The sequence below is a fragment of the Notothenia rossii genome, assembly GCF_949606895.1.
Source record: "Notothenia rossii genome assembly, chromosome: 7".
NCBI lineage: Eukaryota > Metazoa > Chordata > Actinopteri > Perciformes > Nototheniidae > Notothenia > Notothenia rossii.
Genome location: NC_136905.1, coordinates 82016189 through 82033662, shown reverse-complemented (window position 1 = coordinate 82033662; position 17474 = coordinate 82016189). Strand labels below are relative to the sequence as shown.

Genomic DNA, 17474 nt, shown 5'->3' with positions numbered 1-17474 from the left:
GTACAATATCAATTGAGTATTCTTCTCTTCAATTATCATCAGAAATCTTAGCATCTTAACGGCTCCATCCACAAGAAGCAATGGGATCTTTCCATGACAAGTCAACCCTGAAAGTGATAAAAGGCTGACTTATTTCCAGGTTAAGGACTCATTCCTGCACCACTAATATAGCAGTAGTTATGAGTCAGATGTATGATATCAAATACACATATAAAGTTATACAGACTCTCTTTCCTCCTGCTTGCGTTTTAGTTTTTTATTTATTTGCGTCTATTTGCCCAAAAATGTTTCTAATTAATTGTTTTTTATAACTATTTCGGACACAATAATAATTCATTACAAATTCTGATATTATGACAGCGCTGATTTTTTGTTTTTTAAACCTTTAAGGAAGCAGATTAAGGACCGTTTACAACATTAATTGACTTGCATACACTTCAATACCGTGGCAATTAAGGGTTATGTATCTCACCCAAGCACACGTCGACATGTGATCAAACCACCAACCCTCTGATTGGTAGATAAGGGCGCTATCCCATTTCCCCCAAATGTTTTTAAAGGTATTGGCATTTATTTTGTAATCGAGTAGTGAACATCTGATGTTGTGACAGTCCTAGGAGTTATTTTAGCTTTAAAGGTAAGATATTAAAGGTCATCAATATATTACAGGTCTCAGATACAAAACATGTCCCTGATTGGCTCCAATCACCAAACAGACCATTGCAGCATCTGAAGAATGTGTTTGACCACTTTGTGCCTGATGAAGCCACAACGAGAGCCACAGCAGAGATTCATTTCTTAGGTTCCCTGGACATACAGTATGTCTGTCAAACAGGATGGTGTTTCTGTGAAGGATATGTATTAAAAATAAAGATAGCTATTGATCAACCTGTGCATGAAACAATAATATTCATGTGAATAAGTGAAAGAAATGACATGTTCAGTGTTCAAAATGATCCAGCTGTTAAACACATCTTGACTTTGTCTTCATCTTGTGGTGTTTACGGGAAGTGAAACGTGACCATGCAATCACATATTATGATGTGGATCAGATTTTGCACATTTGTACATGTTCTCCTTGAAGACTGTAGGTCACACAATGAATACATGTTATAGTGAAAGTAGAACATCTTGAGTGAAGACTCTCCTACAGAGCAAATCATTCAGACAGTCAGTCATCTGTGTGTAAACCCTCAGTATGTCCTCTTCAATGAGGCTGTTTTATTACACCTTAAATAACACAGCTGATCAACAACTGGATCATTTGGGTTTGAAGTAAATGAAGACAAATGATCAAAGTGAATAAATAATGCATTACTATTTTTAGTTTTGAAGCTACTTTGTATTTGTTATGATGCTGCAGTGGAGTTGTATAATGTGAATGTGACTCCTGACAGTTTCTAAGAGAGAATCAAAACCACTCCATCAAATCAAACCCGTTGCACAGCTCCAGTATGCCATGCTTTACCCCTCACATGTTTTCTGCTGAGTCTCCTTCATCAGGGTGGGAGCTTCTTTGTTTACAGCAGGTTCATCCGTCACATGACTTCACACAAGGAAACAGGGATTTCATGAGTTTGGCATTAATAAATGTAAAGGTTAAAACAGATGTATGAAGGGATGCAATTCAACAAATAAGAAGAGATTAGATCATTAAGAAATTCAAAATATGTATTTACAGAAACAGAAATCAACCTCAGACACATTTCTGAATTAAACTGCTGGTTATTTAATCACAAGATATCTGAAGCAGCATCAAAAATACTACACTTAATTAAACAGCTGTTATTCCCTCTAGGTTGATTAGAAATTTATATTTTCAATTACCATAAATGTTATTGTCCATCTATATAGGACTGAAAAAGTCACATAGGCTAACGAAAAAACATGGTAAGAATGAAATAATTAATTCAAATAAATGTATTAAATGACTTGCAGTAAAACAACATATATAAACATAATTCATCAAAAGACCCAACAATATACAAAAGTTAAACTGATAACTTATCCTGCCATAACGTGATGTTTGACTAGAAACTAGATGTTGATAAAAGGAGAACTGACAGCTCTGATTTGTTAGTTTGGTTGATTTCATGAAGTTTCAGCACGATATACAAACTTCTTACATTTCTTCAAGAATTCACACAAAACTTAATTAAACATTCTCATTTCATCCATTACAAAGAATAATGCTGCGTTCACACCGGACGCGATGCGACGTTTGGGGGCGGCGCGATTACATGTAAAGTCAATGCAGAGACACGATCAGACGCGAATTCGCTCCGACGAGGCGCATGAAGCGGTGGACGCGGCGCGAATCACGCGATTGAGGCGATTGAAGGGGGCCGCTTCAAACGCGAGAGTTCAATTTTTTCAACTCGAGCGTCAAATTCACGTGATGCGTTCTCGCGGAAGCCAATCAGCGGTGAGGATCTCAGCCTGCCGTCACTGACGTTCAACCAGAAAACATCAGCCATTAGCTGTTGGCAGTGTGGAGTGAGCATATACGTTAGCTTTGCCTGGTCGACCAGAAAACAAGCATTTAAAAAGGTTTTTCGCCTGCCGTCTTGTCTGCAGACTTGTCAAGCATTAATTCATGGTTTTTACTAACCGGTATCAGTATGTTGTTACGTCGCCATCATTTAGAAACGTGTATTACAATTGAATCACGGTAAAATATGTTCATTTTGTTGTGGTTGTAACTCCCGAGCCAGCGCGTCTTGTTGAATGATGCGAGTAAACACAGCTGGCAGCCGCGGTGAAACTCGAGCGACTAGAGTGATGTGATAGGAGCGTTTAGAGCGAAGCGAATATTCGCATCGCGTCCGGTGTGAACGTATCATAACAGAAAATAAATTCATCCATTTAAAGATTTTTGGATTAAAAATGGGGATATTCATCAATATATTTTTTAATGATTTTCCGATTTTAATAAAGTGTCAGTGAGTTAAATTAAAACTATAAACACACTGCAATAAAGAATGATGCAAAATAAACAATAGCAATAATCAATCAAGTTGTTTTGTTTGTTTTTGACTGACTCTTTGATTATAATGTGTAAAAATGTCATGCAAAGATTAATATCTCATTATCATCTGTTGATTATTATCTTAATTGTTCCAAAGAGATGTAGACGGAGAATGAAGTCAGAATAAAGTCTGAACCAACACTCCTGAGCATCACAGAGGAATCTCACTTTGACAGATTTTGATATCAGCAGTTTTAGCATCACCAGCTTCTCCAATACTGAACCATGGGAAGAGTTTCTCAGTGAAAGTGTCTCTGAGAGTGCAGATGTGAGTCATGTGTTCAGGGTCGGAGAAGGACACCTCCCCCCTGTCATAGTCCAGCTGGACTCTGATCCTCTGGAGATTCTTCTCCACTCTGACAGTCTCACCAGCACCATTAGTGTATTCTCCATCGCCATGCCATAAACACCAGATTCCATATTCTGGTGAGATACCTGTATCTCCCTTCCTGTCAACTGACTCTTTAGCCAAACCTATAATCCAGTCAGGATGATCTCCCACCTCCACCTCCCAGCTGTGTTTCCCTGAGCTGAAGCCCTCAGAGCCCAGAACAGTAACACTGTTAGTGCATCTCTCTGGATTATCAGGAAGCTGCTGATCTTTGTCTCCATGTCTCACACTGGTCAGATCATCAGACAGATAGAGCCAGCCGTTTGCAGTGTTTGGGTCCAGATTGACAGGACTGAAGTGGACCTGGTCCTTCATCTTCTCCCAGACTCTGAAGGACAGGTTGCCCAGGTGTTTGGCCACATCTGTCAGCGCTCCTGAGAGCAGCTGTGGGTCTGACAGTGAGCTCTGGACTCTGGCTCTGCTCTGAGTGGCTTTATAACTGCTGAGGAAGGGCACGTTGTGTTTCTGCAGCTCTTCTTCAACAGCAGAGATACTGTGTGACAGAGAGGAGATGTGCTCCTGAATGCTCTTCATCTCTCTGCTGATAGTCTTCCCTTTCTGCTCCTCTTCCTCCCTCAGAGCTGACAGTCTGGACTCCTCTTCCTCTTTCAGGAACTGATGGAGCTTGATGAACTCTGCTCTGATCTGCCTCTCTGTGGACAGCAGCTGCTTCTCGGACACTTGAATCACTTCATTATATGTTTTCTCCACTCCTTTGTATTTGTCCCTCTTGTCCTGCAGAGACTCTAAGTCAGATTTCAGCAGGTCCTTCAGCTCACTGACTGCTTGTTCTACAGGAACCACCTTGTGACTCTGGTGGAGAGAAAACTCACAGACAGGACACACAACTCTCTCTTCATCCATACAGAACAATCTAGGCTCTTCTGGATGTTTACTACACACCACCTCCACCTTCTTCTCTCCTTGTTCTGTCTCAGATGATCCAGCTTTCTGTCTCTCAGCAAAGGAGTCAGACAGCTCCTTCAGTGCAAAGTTCCCCACAGGATCTTTGGAGGACTTTCTTTTACGAATAGGACAGTTTTTCTTCTTACTTTGTTCCCAGAATGTCTGCAGGCAGCTCGAACAGAAGCTGTGGTTACAGCCCAGAGACACAGGATCTCTGAAAGTCTCTGAACACACATGGCAGCTCAGGAAACTTTCAACAAGAGCGATTTTCTCAGCCATTTGGTATTAAAGTTATTTCTAGAGCAGGACTCACCAACTTACAGTCTCTCCACTTTTCCCCAAATATACTCCAAACGTGTGTCTCCGAGCAGAACTCTCACACCCTGTGATGGCGTCTCAGCGCTGTTCAACAATGTCAAAATCCACTTTCGTTTCCTCTCACCTCCGTCACAGGGTGAATTATCAACATCAGGAAATGCTGTCATGTCATTTATTCACCAGCAGATGGAGTCAGGATGTCTTTCAGAGGGAAATGTCCTTTGGTATTCAGTTCAGGACAGTGACTTTGTCCAGGTATCTGTTGAAGAAAAACACATACAATTTAACACGTTTCAAAAAACAACAACGTAGGATGAAAAGGAAAATGCTCATATATAAAAGTTTGAAGTTGACTGTGGCAGCGGGGTGTGGTTTGGGCGCTGGCTGCTGGAGTGAAGGGAGTGGCTCGGCCGGAGGTCAGACAGCTGATCGGAATCAGGTAATCAGTGCGGGAAGAAAAGTATGTCGTAACCTGGTTCTGTTATGCAGTAGGCGGGATCCTGGAAGGTCGCCAAAGGACCTGTGAAGTTTCCCACCCGGGCAACGTTTGAGACCCGCGCATATTATTGTTTGGAGTTAATAAACGCCTGTGTTCCACCAACCAGCTCTTTCCGTCCCGATTTGAACCCTGTGTGAGCGGAGAGGCTCACATGGACAGTTTGTGTTGTTACTTTGTTCCCAGAATTTCTGCAGGCAGCTCGAACAGAAGCTGTGGTTGCAGCAGAGACACAAACAAAAACTCACTTCAGTATATCTTCATTCCAATGGAAGGAGAATCTATGGCAGTGTGAGACAGATATAGCACTTATTGAACATTAAGGCATTTACACATGTCACAGTAAAAGCACAAAATCCAAATATGAACGTGAAATGAGAATAATATGTCCTTTTTAAAAATTACAATAAAGAGTCAAGCTTTTTCAACAACTTAAAGTGAAATAATTATAATAACATGATTAGTAAATTAAAATGGGCCTTGTGCTTTCTCCTTCCTTCACGGTCTATAGTTGTGTGGATTTAGAGGACAGTTATCATAATGAAGTCACATGATTTATCCGCTTATCCATCAACTTTTTCACTGAAGGTCAACAAAAATAAGATTCTTACCTGCTGTAAAGTTTCTCTTTAAATCTGCATTAAAAACCTTAAAACAATTTATTAATAAATACACTTTAAATATACAAGAGTTTATTTACCATCAGTCTTCATATACTACCCAACATGACACATGATGTAGTTACAGTGGAGGAACTGCACTTAAGTGCACATTTGAAGGATTGAGGTATTTACCTGTTATGTATTGTTGTTTTTTTACTACAGGGCATCTTATATGACTGCTTTCATTCGTTTGAGATGTATATGTCATATTTATGGTCAGTGTATAGCATATAAATGTGTATTGATGATTTGAAAGTAAACAATTTAGATAGTACTTTTATTTTTTATATTTAAGTTCTATTTCTTGCTTAAACGTCGACATTTTTACTCAGCATACATGACATTTGCTGTTACAGTATTTTTTGATTGTGCTTCCTTCCCTTTAAAAAAAGATCTGATATCTTCATCTATTATGTGCATGTGCAGGTTAGAACGTGCACGATTACACTGCAGAACCAGACAGACTTGCCTAGTTCTGCATTTGACCCTAAACAGAGCTCTCGTTCCCTGTAACACTTTACTCAAACTCTCCCCCAGGAACTGAACACACACGCAAAGCGTCTTCACTGAGAGGAAGGTGTGAACAGAGACTGGCCGTTTCTCAATCGCGAGGAAACTGGGTTCCAAGCCAATATTTCAAGGATGCTACTTCATCGAGTGCCGCCGAAGGACTGTTCCAATCTCCAGCATACTTGGAATTCCACCGAGGCCGCGTCCTTGGTTTGGGGGAAATTTCGAGGCTGCACATGGGTAGACTTCGCGTCCTTAAAATCCCCACAATGCTTTGCCCACGGACCAATTCCCCCAAATCTGCGGCGGAAAATGTATGGCGGGGCCTCTCATATGACTCCCACCAGCACACTTGCTAGCCTGTTCCACTCTTCGTTTTCCGAATGCCAGGAAGGATTCTTGCCTAGCTTCTGAAGCAAGTGACTTGGAAGACATGTGCTACCAAGCAAGCATCCTCGCGATTGAGAAACGGCCCCTGTGTGGTGTGTGTGTGTGTGTGTGTGTGTGTGTGTGTGTGTGTGTGTGTGTGTGTGTGTGTGCATGTCAATGGTCTGCAAAGGCCAACATCTTAAAGTTGGCACTGCAGCACAGGCAGAGAGACAAACAATCCCAGAGGATTTGTCTTCAAAAGAAGCTCAACGAACCTGATCAGCTGCAGAGTGTGTGTGTGTGTGTGTGTGTGTGTGTGTGTGTGTGTGTGTGTGTGTGTGTGTGTGTGTGTGTGTGTGTGTGTGTGTGTGTGTGTGTGTGTGTGTGTGTGTGTGTCTGTGTGTGTGTGTGTGTGTGTGTGTGTGTGTGTGTATAATAAGTACGTGTTTAGATTGACCTGATTACCTTTATCTGAGGTTTTCCCTCAGTATTTACACGTCTCATTTAATAAAACACATTTTGTATATCATGAACATTGACTATGTTGTACCGTTTACTGTTACACATATACAATGGCAGCAGAGAGAATATTAAATATTGCATTTCAGGACATATCTAAAGCACTCCTGGTCAATGGTTTAACCGCACGTCAAGGTAATGTTTTCTTTTGCCTTTTTCCCCCTCCTGCATTCGGAGGTCGTACATAAACATTGCTTTAAATAAATTGTGAAGATGAATTTGAAAAACCTTCATCTTCACTTTGCCAGCACTGACATGGATCAGGGGACACTTATATTTCCAACGAGCCTGTTTCAATTTAATAAACCTGTGGTGGGAGAGGAAAGGCCTTTCAGGGAGGCCTGGTGAGCTTGATTTAGTAACAAGGGGATCGTACCTTGACTCATTTAATTTGGTAACAACTTGATCACTGATCATTTATGTTCCTTCGGTCGATAAAATACAATCCAGATTCTCTTTAACTGGCTCGCTGGGTTTAAAGAGATAGTGCTGCTGATGTTTCTGCAAACACTTCCTTAAGACTTCTATTCAATCATAGAGTTCTTCTTTCTTGTTACTTATGAGTAAATCTGTCTATCTGGGGGGGGGCGACATATTATGTATCTGTTTGCTGCTGTTGCAGTGCTGTGCTGCCCTGTGTCATATTCTGCACAATGCTTCATTTCATGTGCTGCCTAACAATATCATTTATTATCATCTGCATTCAAGTTTGATCTCTCTTAGTGATGGGAATTCCGGCTCTTTTTAGTGAGCCGGATCATTTGGCTCGGCTCACCAAGAAGTGACCACCTTTTATAATTCAGTGAAATGTAGCCCTGTTTTGACTAATGATGTATATGTGTACACATATATCACTTAAATTATTCAATACATCCTTTGTACTGAAGTATTCAAAAGTAAAAATGACATGTTTAATATCAATGATTTGCTGTGGCCAATTGTTTTCATTGCATTTACAGACCCTTGTAACTCTCTGATACCACCCAATTAACTCACTGACTTGCTTGTAGACCCACGCCACACAAAGCAGATAGCAACACCAATACAAACTTAAGCATAGACATTTAAAAAGGACAGGATATATATATTTCAATGCTCAAAACAGCAGCATCCAACAGATTATCTGGTGGAGCTTCAATGAGTCTGAGTCCCTGAAATTGTTCTCACACTGGTCACAGGAGTAAGGTTTTTCTCTGGTGTGGGTTCGCTTGTGAATCGTCAAACAGCTTGACTGGATAAAACTCTTCTCACACTGGTCACAGGTGTGTGGTTTTCCTATTGTGGCTTTAGACTGACGTTGATGCAGCTGTTCTCCGATGATACTCTTCTCCCCCTCATCATAAAGTCTATATGGGTTTTTGCAGGTCTCTTAAAACAAAAAAATAAATCAACAGAGAAAGTGACATACTGTATTAGAGGACACATACAGTATGAATGTCTTGATGCAAGTTAATAATGGACGTGACAGAAGTAAAGTAAGGTTTTTAATGAAAACGTGACAGTTACACGGTATTGTTAACACGGCCCAACCAGTGGAGAAATACCCGGAAATGCCAAGCAAATGCTCTACCACGACGGTCGGTTGTTATAGTAAAAAAAAAACATTTAGATTTTTTCATGTTTTGAATAATATAATATAATAATTATTTATTTTTTAATAATCACACTCGATTTTGCCGATGTTCTTGTTGCCCCAGCTGGTCGACACCTCTTTTAGCAGAAACAAAGGCTGCATTAATGTACTAAATCGATGTTAATCAATTTGTGTGGTTGTGGAATTAACGGACGTGACGTTGTGCGATTGCGTTGCCAGGCAAAAGCTTGGGTTCGTGTTAATTTACAAACTCTTCAACTAGAACCCTAGTTATATTTAAAACATTTTAGAAGGCCTCACAAAATACTTTAATGTAAATTTAAATTTAAATGTGAATGAATGTGTGTATAACAAAATACATCCGTCATAAACAATACCGGAAACAGACGTAGGCAAGATCCTCAGCTGGCTGATTGGACGGTTTAACCGCAATGCACCTTGGGATATGGTGTTTATGCGATGTGAAATCCGAAAACATTTAAAAAGAATAAAATAATACTTTATTCCGAGCGTGCTTGCTTTTCTCTTTGAAAGTCATCACATAACGGCATTGTAATACACGGTTCGGCTGCATGAAATATTACATATCTGCCGTAGTTCTCTATTTATAGAGCCCTGATGAGAGGACTTCCAGACAAACAGGAAGAACTGCCGCCAAAACTGAAAACGTGACGTGGATCATAAATATATCAGCAATTAAACAACATCTTACACTTCTTTTCACACAATACGTCTCCTCGCAGTATCAACACTAATTCGGCTGACTTTTATATTTGATCCAATTGGTAGATATGCTATATTTACACCATACTTCAACTTATTTTTTTTACTTGCAAAATTATCTTTTAAATTGACAAACATCATATGTGTAATTCGTGGCACAATTCAAACGGGATCGAAAGATAACGTTTCTCTCCCCATTGACTTAAATACATATTTTTTTTTGAAATAAGGTCCCATGGAGGTCCACCGGAAAGGGAGGGACTTCACCTCTCTATTTGCTTGGCATTTCCGGGTATTTCTCCACTGGTTGGGCCGTGTTAACAATACCATGCAACTGTCACGTTTGAAGGGACGAAATCGTGACATCTTCACGTCTCCCAGTATGGCAAATCGTCACATGTTCACGTGTTGCCGTGATACCGGGTTGGATTGGTTGTTTGATTCAGACTGATTTGTTGTTATTTTTTAAATAAATACAAAGGGGTTGGCTCTCACAGACACATTTTTTAAATATTATTCAAAACATGAAAAAATCTAAATGTGTTTTTTTCAACCAATATCATGATGGAATATTGCATACTTTATCTGTTATAAGGTTAGAGTGATGTATAGCTAAATACAAAAAACTAAAAGGGTTGAAGCACACAAACTCGTTTCATTGTTTTATAAATTAGATATAGTATCCAGGTATCACTAGCTATTCAATTATCTACACTGTGAATTTGAAAATAATGAAAATTAAATGATCACATTATATCATTCAATTCAGAGGTACAAAGTACATTTACTCAGGTACTGTACTTATGTACAATTTTGAGGTACTTGTACTTTACTTGAGTATTTCCATTTTATGCTACTTTGTTCTTCTCCTCCACTACAGTTCAGATGTACATGGTGTACTTTTACTCCACTACATGTATTTAATACCTTTAGTTACAGATCTGGATGAATGATGTGAAATATAATCAAGTGTTAAATCAGACTTTAGTTCCACCTGGAGTAAATCCACAAGCTACCCTGCAGTATACAAAGTCATTCAAACTAGCTGCACCTTTACCAGCTTTGAGAACACTTTCATGATCAGTCATTATAAAACATATCATATCTATTATTCTGAAATGGACCAATCTGCACAATGACTACTTTTATTGTCGCTACTTTAACTATATTTTGATGAGAATACTTTTCTACTTTTACTTGAGGAACATTTTGAATGCAGGACTTTTACTGTAACAGAGTATTCCTACACTCTGGTACTTCTACTTTTACTCAAGTACAAGATCTGAGTACTTCTACTTTTACTCAAGTACAAGATCTGAGTACTTCTACTTTTACTCAAGTACAAGATCTGAGTACTTCTACTGTTACTCAAGTAAAAAATCTGAGTACTTCTACTTTTACTCAAGTACTAGATCTGAGTACTTCTACTTTTACTCAAGTACTAGATCTGAGTACTTCTTCCACCTCTGAGTAAATGTGAATGATCAGATGTTAACATCTCCTTGCATATGCTACTATAGCTTTAGCACTCACTCTTTGCTACTGTTGACTTCCTGTTTACATTTTTTGATTGATTTTGCCAGATGTTTCCTAGCAACCAATATACACATTATGATGCACTCAGTATAACAAATGCTTTTTTAATTCTTCATTGTTTAGACTCAAATGCAACCATGTAAACAATTCTGAAAACTTAAATCAACAGGACTCTAGACGGCTAAACTTTAAACCGAATGTCATTGTTTTCATTCAAATAGGAATACTTATTTAACCCTTTAACTTACCTCTGCTGATGAACTCTTTCTGCTGCTTGTGTTATCTACCTAATGTTCAGCCATCTGCAATAACAGAGATTACCATATTACTTATTAGCCAACTACAGGAATTAAAATAAATATCTAGTGTTGTTCTAAATGTTAACCTTGTGACCATTCATTTGACAAAACAATCACCACCACAAAGCTCAAAGAGAGATGGAGTCCATCCAGTTAGACACTTGCACATCTGACAAATAATAGAGACATATCTTGTTGTGCTTTAGTTTGTCCATTTAAAAAATAAATAAATGCAGCTTTAAAATGAGATAAAGCTATATATTACAAATATAAATGAAGACAATAAGTCAGTCTTGTGCAGAGAAACATACATTTCAGTCCCAGTATCCGACATGCAGAACAATAAACTGTATTTTCATTAAATATCAAAATAAGTTTTAAAGAGTAAATTAAATCTCCCTCTGCCAGCCAAACAGTAAGTCCCGTAAACATCACATAGAAACGACCCAGCTGCAGAAACGCTGTTTTTCTTACCGTTGATGTGTGGAAGTAGTTTCAATAACCCGTGCCGGTTGATGGACGTCTTCACGGGGTCAGGTTTGAAAGATGCACTGGTGTTTCCATGGTAACACAATTCAAAGGTTCCAATCCAAGTTTTATTTTGAAATATCTTTGCTGTTGTTTGTATTTGTGTTATCTGTTCCCTCTAGCTCAGCGGTTCCCAACCTATGGGCCCTCTTGTGGTCCGCGAAGGCATTGCATGTGGGCCGCCAAATATTGAGATCAAAACTCTGTAGAAAAATAATGTAGTTTAATGAAATCTGGGATGATCAACTTATTTTCCTTGGACATAGACATTGTTATAATAATCAAAGCAATCATTAAACTTGCGGTCAACAAAAAATACAACGGCCCTGTGTCACCCTGTCTTCCACACACACACCTCACGCAGGTGAACAGGATTATAATGAGTGCCGCCCGTATCCATGTGACCCAAGCTAACCAATCAATAGTGATCAAAAAAATATCTTATATTAAAACAAAACGCATTGCTATACACGTTTCATGACTCCTACATCCAGCATTCACTAAGAACCATCCACCTCCAGTTTCTAAAACCTTCTCTTTCACTGAACTGGTTCATCTTTTTTTAATTCTAAATATCACAGTGTACAATATCAATTGAGTATTCTTCTCTTCAATTATCATCAGAAATCTTAGCATCTTAACGGCTCCATCCACAAGAAGCAATGGGATTTTTCCATGACGAGTCAACCCTGAAAGTGATAAAAGGCTGACTTATTTCCAGGTTAAGGATTCATTCCTGCACCACTAATATACCAGTAGTTATGAGTCAGATGTAATGATATCAAATACACATATACAGTTTTACAGACTCTCTTTCCTCCTGCTTGCGTTTTAGTTTTTTATTTATTTGCATCTATTTGCCCAAAAATGTTTCTAATTAATTGTTTTTTATAACTGTTTCGGACACAATAATAATTCATTACAAATTCTGATATTGTGACAGCAATTAAGGGTTATGTATCTCACCCAAGCACACGTCGACATGTGATCAAACCACCAACCCTCTGATCAGGGCGCTATTCCATTTCCCCAAATGTTTTAAAAGGTATTGGCATTTATTTTTTAATCGAGTAGTGAACATCTGATGTTGTGACAGTCCTAAGGAGTTATTTTAGCCTTAAAGGTAAGATATTAAAGGTCATCAATATATTACAGGTCTCAGATACAAAACATGTCCCTGATTGGCTCCAATCACCAAACAGACCATTGCAGCATCTGAAGAATGTGTTTGACCACTTTGTGCCTGGTGAAGCCACAACGAGAGCCACAGCAGAGATTCATTTCTTAGGTTCCCTGGACATACAGTATGTCTGTCGAACAGGATGGTGTTTCTGTGAAGGATATGTATTAAAATAAAAAAATAGCTATTGATCAACCTGTACATGAAACAATAATATTCATGTGAATAAGTGAAAGAAATGACATGTTCAGTGTTCAAAATGATCCAGCTGTTAAACACATCTTGACTTTGTCTTCATCTTGTGGTGTTTACGGGAAGTGAAACGTGACCATGCAATCACTTATTATGATGTGGATCAGATTTTGCACATTTGTACATGTTCTCCTTGAAGACTGTAGGTCACACAATGAATACATGTTATAGTGAAAGTAGAACATCTTGAGTGAAGACTCTCCTACAGAGCAAATCATTCAGACAGTCAGTCATCTGTGTGTAAACCCTCAGTATGTCCTCTTCAATGAGGCTGTTTTATTACACCTTAAATAACACAGCTGATCAACAACTGGATCATTTGGGTTTGAAGTAAATGAAGACAAATTATCAAAGTGAATAAATAATGCATCACTCTTTTTAGTTTTGAAGCTACTTTGTATTTGTTATAATGCTGCAGTGGAGTTGTATAATGTGAATGTGACTCCTGACAGTTTCTAAGAGAGAATCAAAACAACTCCATCAAATCAAACCCGTTGCACAGCTCCAGGATGCCATGCTTTACCCCTCACATGTTTTCTGCTGAGTCTCCTTCATCAGGGTGGGAGCTTCTTTGTTTACAGCAGGTTCATCCGTCACATGACTTCACACAAGGAAACAGAGATTTCATGAGTTTGGCTGTCCATAAATGTAAAGGTTAAAACAGATGTATGAAGGGATGCAATTCAACAAATAAGAAGAGATTAGATCATTAAGAAATTCAAAAATCTTTATTTACAGAAACATAAATCAACCTCAGACACATTTCTGAATTAAATGGCTGGTTATTTAATCACAAGATATCTGAAGCTGCATCAAAAATACTGCAATTAATTATACAGCTGTTATTCCCTCTAGGTTGATTAGAAATTGATATTTTCAATTACCATAAATGTTATTGTCCATCTATATAGGACTGAAAATGTCACATAGGCTAACGAAAACACATTGTAAGAATGAGATAATTAATTAAAATAAATGTATTAAATGACTTGCAGTAAAACAACATATTTCAAAATAATTCATCAAAAGACCCAAAAATATAAAAAAGTTAAACTGATAACTTATCCTGCTATAACGTGATGTTTGACTAATTCACACAAAACTTAATCAAACATTCTCATTTCATCCATTACAAAGAAAAACAGAAAATAAATGAATCCATTTAAAGATTTTTGGATAAAAAATGTGAACATTCATCAATCATGCCTCAATATATTTAAAAATGATTTTCCGATTTTAATAAAGTGTCAGTGAGTTAAATTAAAACTATAAACACACTGTAATAAAGTATGATGCTAAATAAACTATAGCAATAAACAATCAAGTTGTTTTGTTTGTTTTTGACTGACTCTTTGATTATAATGTGTGAAAATGTCATGCAAAGATGAATATCTCATTATCATCTGTTGATTATTGTCTTGATTGTTCCAAAGAGATGTAGACGGAGAGTGAAGTCAGAATAAAGTCTGAACCAACACTCCTGAGCATCACAGAGGAATCTCACTTTGACAGATTTTGAAATCAGCAGTTTTAGCATCACCAGCTTTTCCAATATTGAACCATGGGAAGAGTTTCTCAGTGAAAGTGTCTCTGTGAGTGTATATGTGAGTCATGTGTTCAGGGTCGTAGAAGGACACCTCCCCCCTGTCATAGTCCAGCTGGACTCTGATCCTCTGGAGATTCTTCTCCACTCTGACAGTCTCACCAGCACCATTAGAGTATTCTCCATCGCCATACCATAAACACCAGATTCCATGTTTTGGGGAGGCACCTGGTACCTTTCCCTTCCTGTCAGCTGACTCTTTAGTCAAACCTATAATCCAGTGAGGATGATCTCCCACCTCCACCTCCCAGCTGTGTTTCCCTGAGCTGAAGCCCTCAGAGCCCAGAACATTAACATGTTTAGTGAATCTCTCTGGATTATCAGGAAGCTGCTGAGGTTTGTCTCCATGTCTCACACTGGTCAGATCATCAGACAGAGAGAGCCAGCTGTGTGCAGTGTTTGGGTCCAGAATGACAGGACTGAAGTGGACCTGGTCCTTCATCTTCTCCCAGACTCTGAAGGACAGGTTGCCCAGGTGTTTGGCCACATCTGTCAGCGCTCCTGAGAGCAGCTGTGGGTCTGACAGTGAGCTCTGGACTCTGGCTCTGCTCTGAGTGGCTTTATAACTGCTGAGGAAGGGCCCGTTGTGTTTCTGCAGCTCTTCTTCAACAGCAGAGATACTGTGTGACAGAGAGGAGATGTGCTCCTGAATGCTCTTCATCTCTCTGCTGATAGTCTTCCCTTTCTGCTCCTCTTCCTCCCTCAGAGCTGCCAGTCTGGACTCCTCTTCCTCTTTCAGGAACTGATGGAGCTTGATGAACTCTGCTCTGATCTTCCTCTCTGTGGACAGCAGCTGCTTCTTGGACACTTGAATCACTGCATTATATGTTTTCTCCACTCCTTTGTATTTGTCCCTCTTGTCATGCAGAGACTCTAAGTCAGATGTCAGCAGGTCCTTCAGCTCACTGACTGCTTGGTCTACAGGAACCACCTTGTTACTCTGGTGGACAGAAAACTCACAGACAGGACACACAACTCTCTCTTCATCCTTACAGAACAATCTAGGCTCTTCTGGATGTTTACTACACACCACCTCCACCTTCTTCTCTCCTTGTTCTGTCTCAGATGATCCAGCTTTCTGTCTCTCAGCAAAGGAGTCAGACAGTTCCTTCAGTGCAAAGTTCACCCCAATATCTTTGGAGGACTTTCTTTTACAAATGGGACAGTTTTTGTTCTTACTTTGTTCCCAGAATGTCTTCAGGCAGCTCGAACAGAAGCTGTGGTTACAGCCCAGAGACACGGGATCTCTGAAAGTCTCTGAACACACATGGCAGCTCAGGAAACTTTCAACAAGGGCGATTTTCTCAGCCATTTGGTATTAGAGTTATTTCTAGAGCAGGACTCACCAACTTACAGTCTCTCCACTTCTCCCCAAATATACTCCAAACGTGTGTCTCCGAGCAGAACTCTCACACCCTGTGATGGCGTCTCAGCGCTGTTCAACAATGTCAAAATCCACTTTCGTTTCCTCTCACCTCCGTCACAGGGTGAATTATCAACATCAGGAAATGCTGTCATGTCATTTATTCACCAGCAGATGGAGTCAGGATGTCTTTCAGAGGGAAATGTCCTTTGGTATTCAGTTCAGGACAGTGACTTTGTCCAGGTATCTGTTGAAGAAAAACACATACAATTTAACACGTTTCAAAAAACAACAACGTAGGATGAAAAGGAAAATGCTCATATATAAAAGTTTGAAGTGGACAGTTTGTGTTCTTACTTTGTTCCCAGAATTTCTGCAGGCAGCTCGAACAGAAGCTGTGGTTGCAACAGAGACACAAACAAAAACTCACTTCGTTATATCTTCATTCCAATGGAAGGAGAATCTATGGCAGTGAGAGACAGATATAGCACTTATTGAACATTAAGGCATTTACACATGTCACAGTAAAAGCACAAAATCTAAATATGAACGTGAAATGAGAATAATATGTCCTTTTTAAAAACTACAATAAAGAGTCAAGCTTTTTCAACAATTTAAAGTGCAATAATTATAATAACATGATTAGTAAATTAAAATGGGCCTTGTGCTTTCTCCTTCCTTCACGGTCTACAGTTGTGTGGATTTAGAGGACAGTTATCATAATGAAGTCACATGATCTATCCGCTTATCCATCAACTTTCTCACTGAAGGTCAACAAAAACAAGATTCTTACCTGCTGTAAAGTTTCTCTTTAATTCTGCATTAAAAACCTTAAAACAATTTATTAATAAATACACTTTAAATATACAAGAGCTTATTTACCATCAGTCTTCATATACTACCCAACATGACACATGATGTAGTTACAGTGGAGGAACTGCACTTAAGTGCACATTTGAAGGATTGAGGTATTTACCTGTTATGTATTGTTTGTTTTTTTACTACAGGGCATCTTATATGACTGCTTTCATTAATGTTAGATGTATATGTCATATTTATGATCAGTGTATAAAATATAAATGTGTATTGATGATTTGAAAGTAAACACTTTAGATCGTACTTTTATTTTTTATATTTAAGTTCTATTTCTTGCTTAAACGTCGACATTTTTACTCAGCATACATGACATTTGCTGTA

At 38.8% G+C, this 17474-nt stretch overlaps 3 protein-coding genes and 1 long non-coding RNA gene across 5 annotated transcripts in view; all 4 read right to left on the bottom strand.

Annotated features, from left to right (window-relative positions):
- LOC307046313 (uncharacterized protein) overlaps positions 1-17474 on the bottom strand; it is a 42695-nt gene that overhangs the window by 19741 nt on the left and 5480 nt on the right. The window lies entirely within an intron of this gene.
- Positions 1651-16200, bottom strand: LOC307046309 (nuclear factor 7, brain-like). Of its 2 annotated transcripts, none has more exons than XM_079692705.1 (2): positions 16094-16200; positions 1651-4902 (listed from the first exon to the last, which is right to left on the bottom strand). In XM_079692705.1, exon 2 carries the CDS (start codon positions 4602-4604, stop codon positions 3180-3182), a length of 1425 nt encoding a protein of 474 aa, XP_079548831.1. In that variant the 5' UTR covers positions 4605-4902; positions 16094-16200; the 3' UTR covers positions 1651-3179. The 2 variants fall into 2 exon arrangements, with proteins under 2 accessions (XP_079548831.1, XP_079548832.1); XM_079692706.1 differs by lacking the exon at positions 16094-16200 and adding an exon at positions 5315-5371.
- Positions 7250-12220, bottom strand: LOC307047572. Its single transcript, XR_013810496.1, has 3 exons — positions 11826-12220; positions 11301-11354; positions 7250-8567 (listed from the first exon to the last, which is right to left on the bottom strand). It is a non-coding gene; the product is annotated as an uncharacterized lncRNA (long non-coding RNA).
- LOC307046308 (nuclear factor 7, ovary-like) lies at positions 14025-16772 on the bottom strand. Its single transcript, XM_079692704.1, has 2 exons — positions 16635-16772; positions 14025-16524 (listed from the first exon to the last, which is right to left on the bottom strand). The coding sequence occupies exon 2, from the start codon at positions 16224-16226 to the stop codon at positions 14799-14801; it is 1428 nt and encodes a 475-aa protein (XP_079548830.1). The 5' UTR covers positions 16227-16524; positions 16635-16772; the 3' UTR covers positions 14025-14798.

Bases quoted from the DNA above. Each gene is read 5' to 3' on its own strand.
- LOC307046309 (XM_079692705.1), bottom strand. From the start codon at position 4,604: ATGGCTGAGAAAATCGCTCTTGTTGAAAGTTTCCTGAGCTGCCATGTG.
- LOC307046308 (XM_079692704.1), bottom strand. From the start codon at position 16,226: ATGGCTGAGAAAATCGCCCTTGTTGAAAGTTTCCTGAGCTGCCATGTG.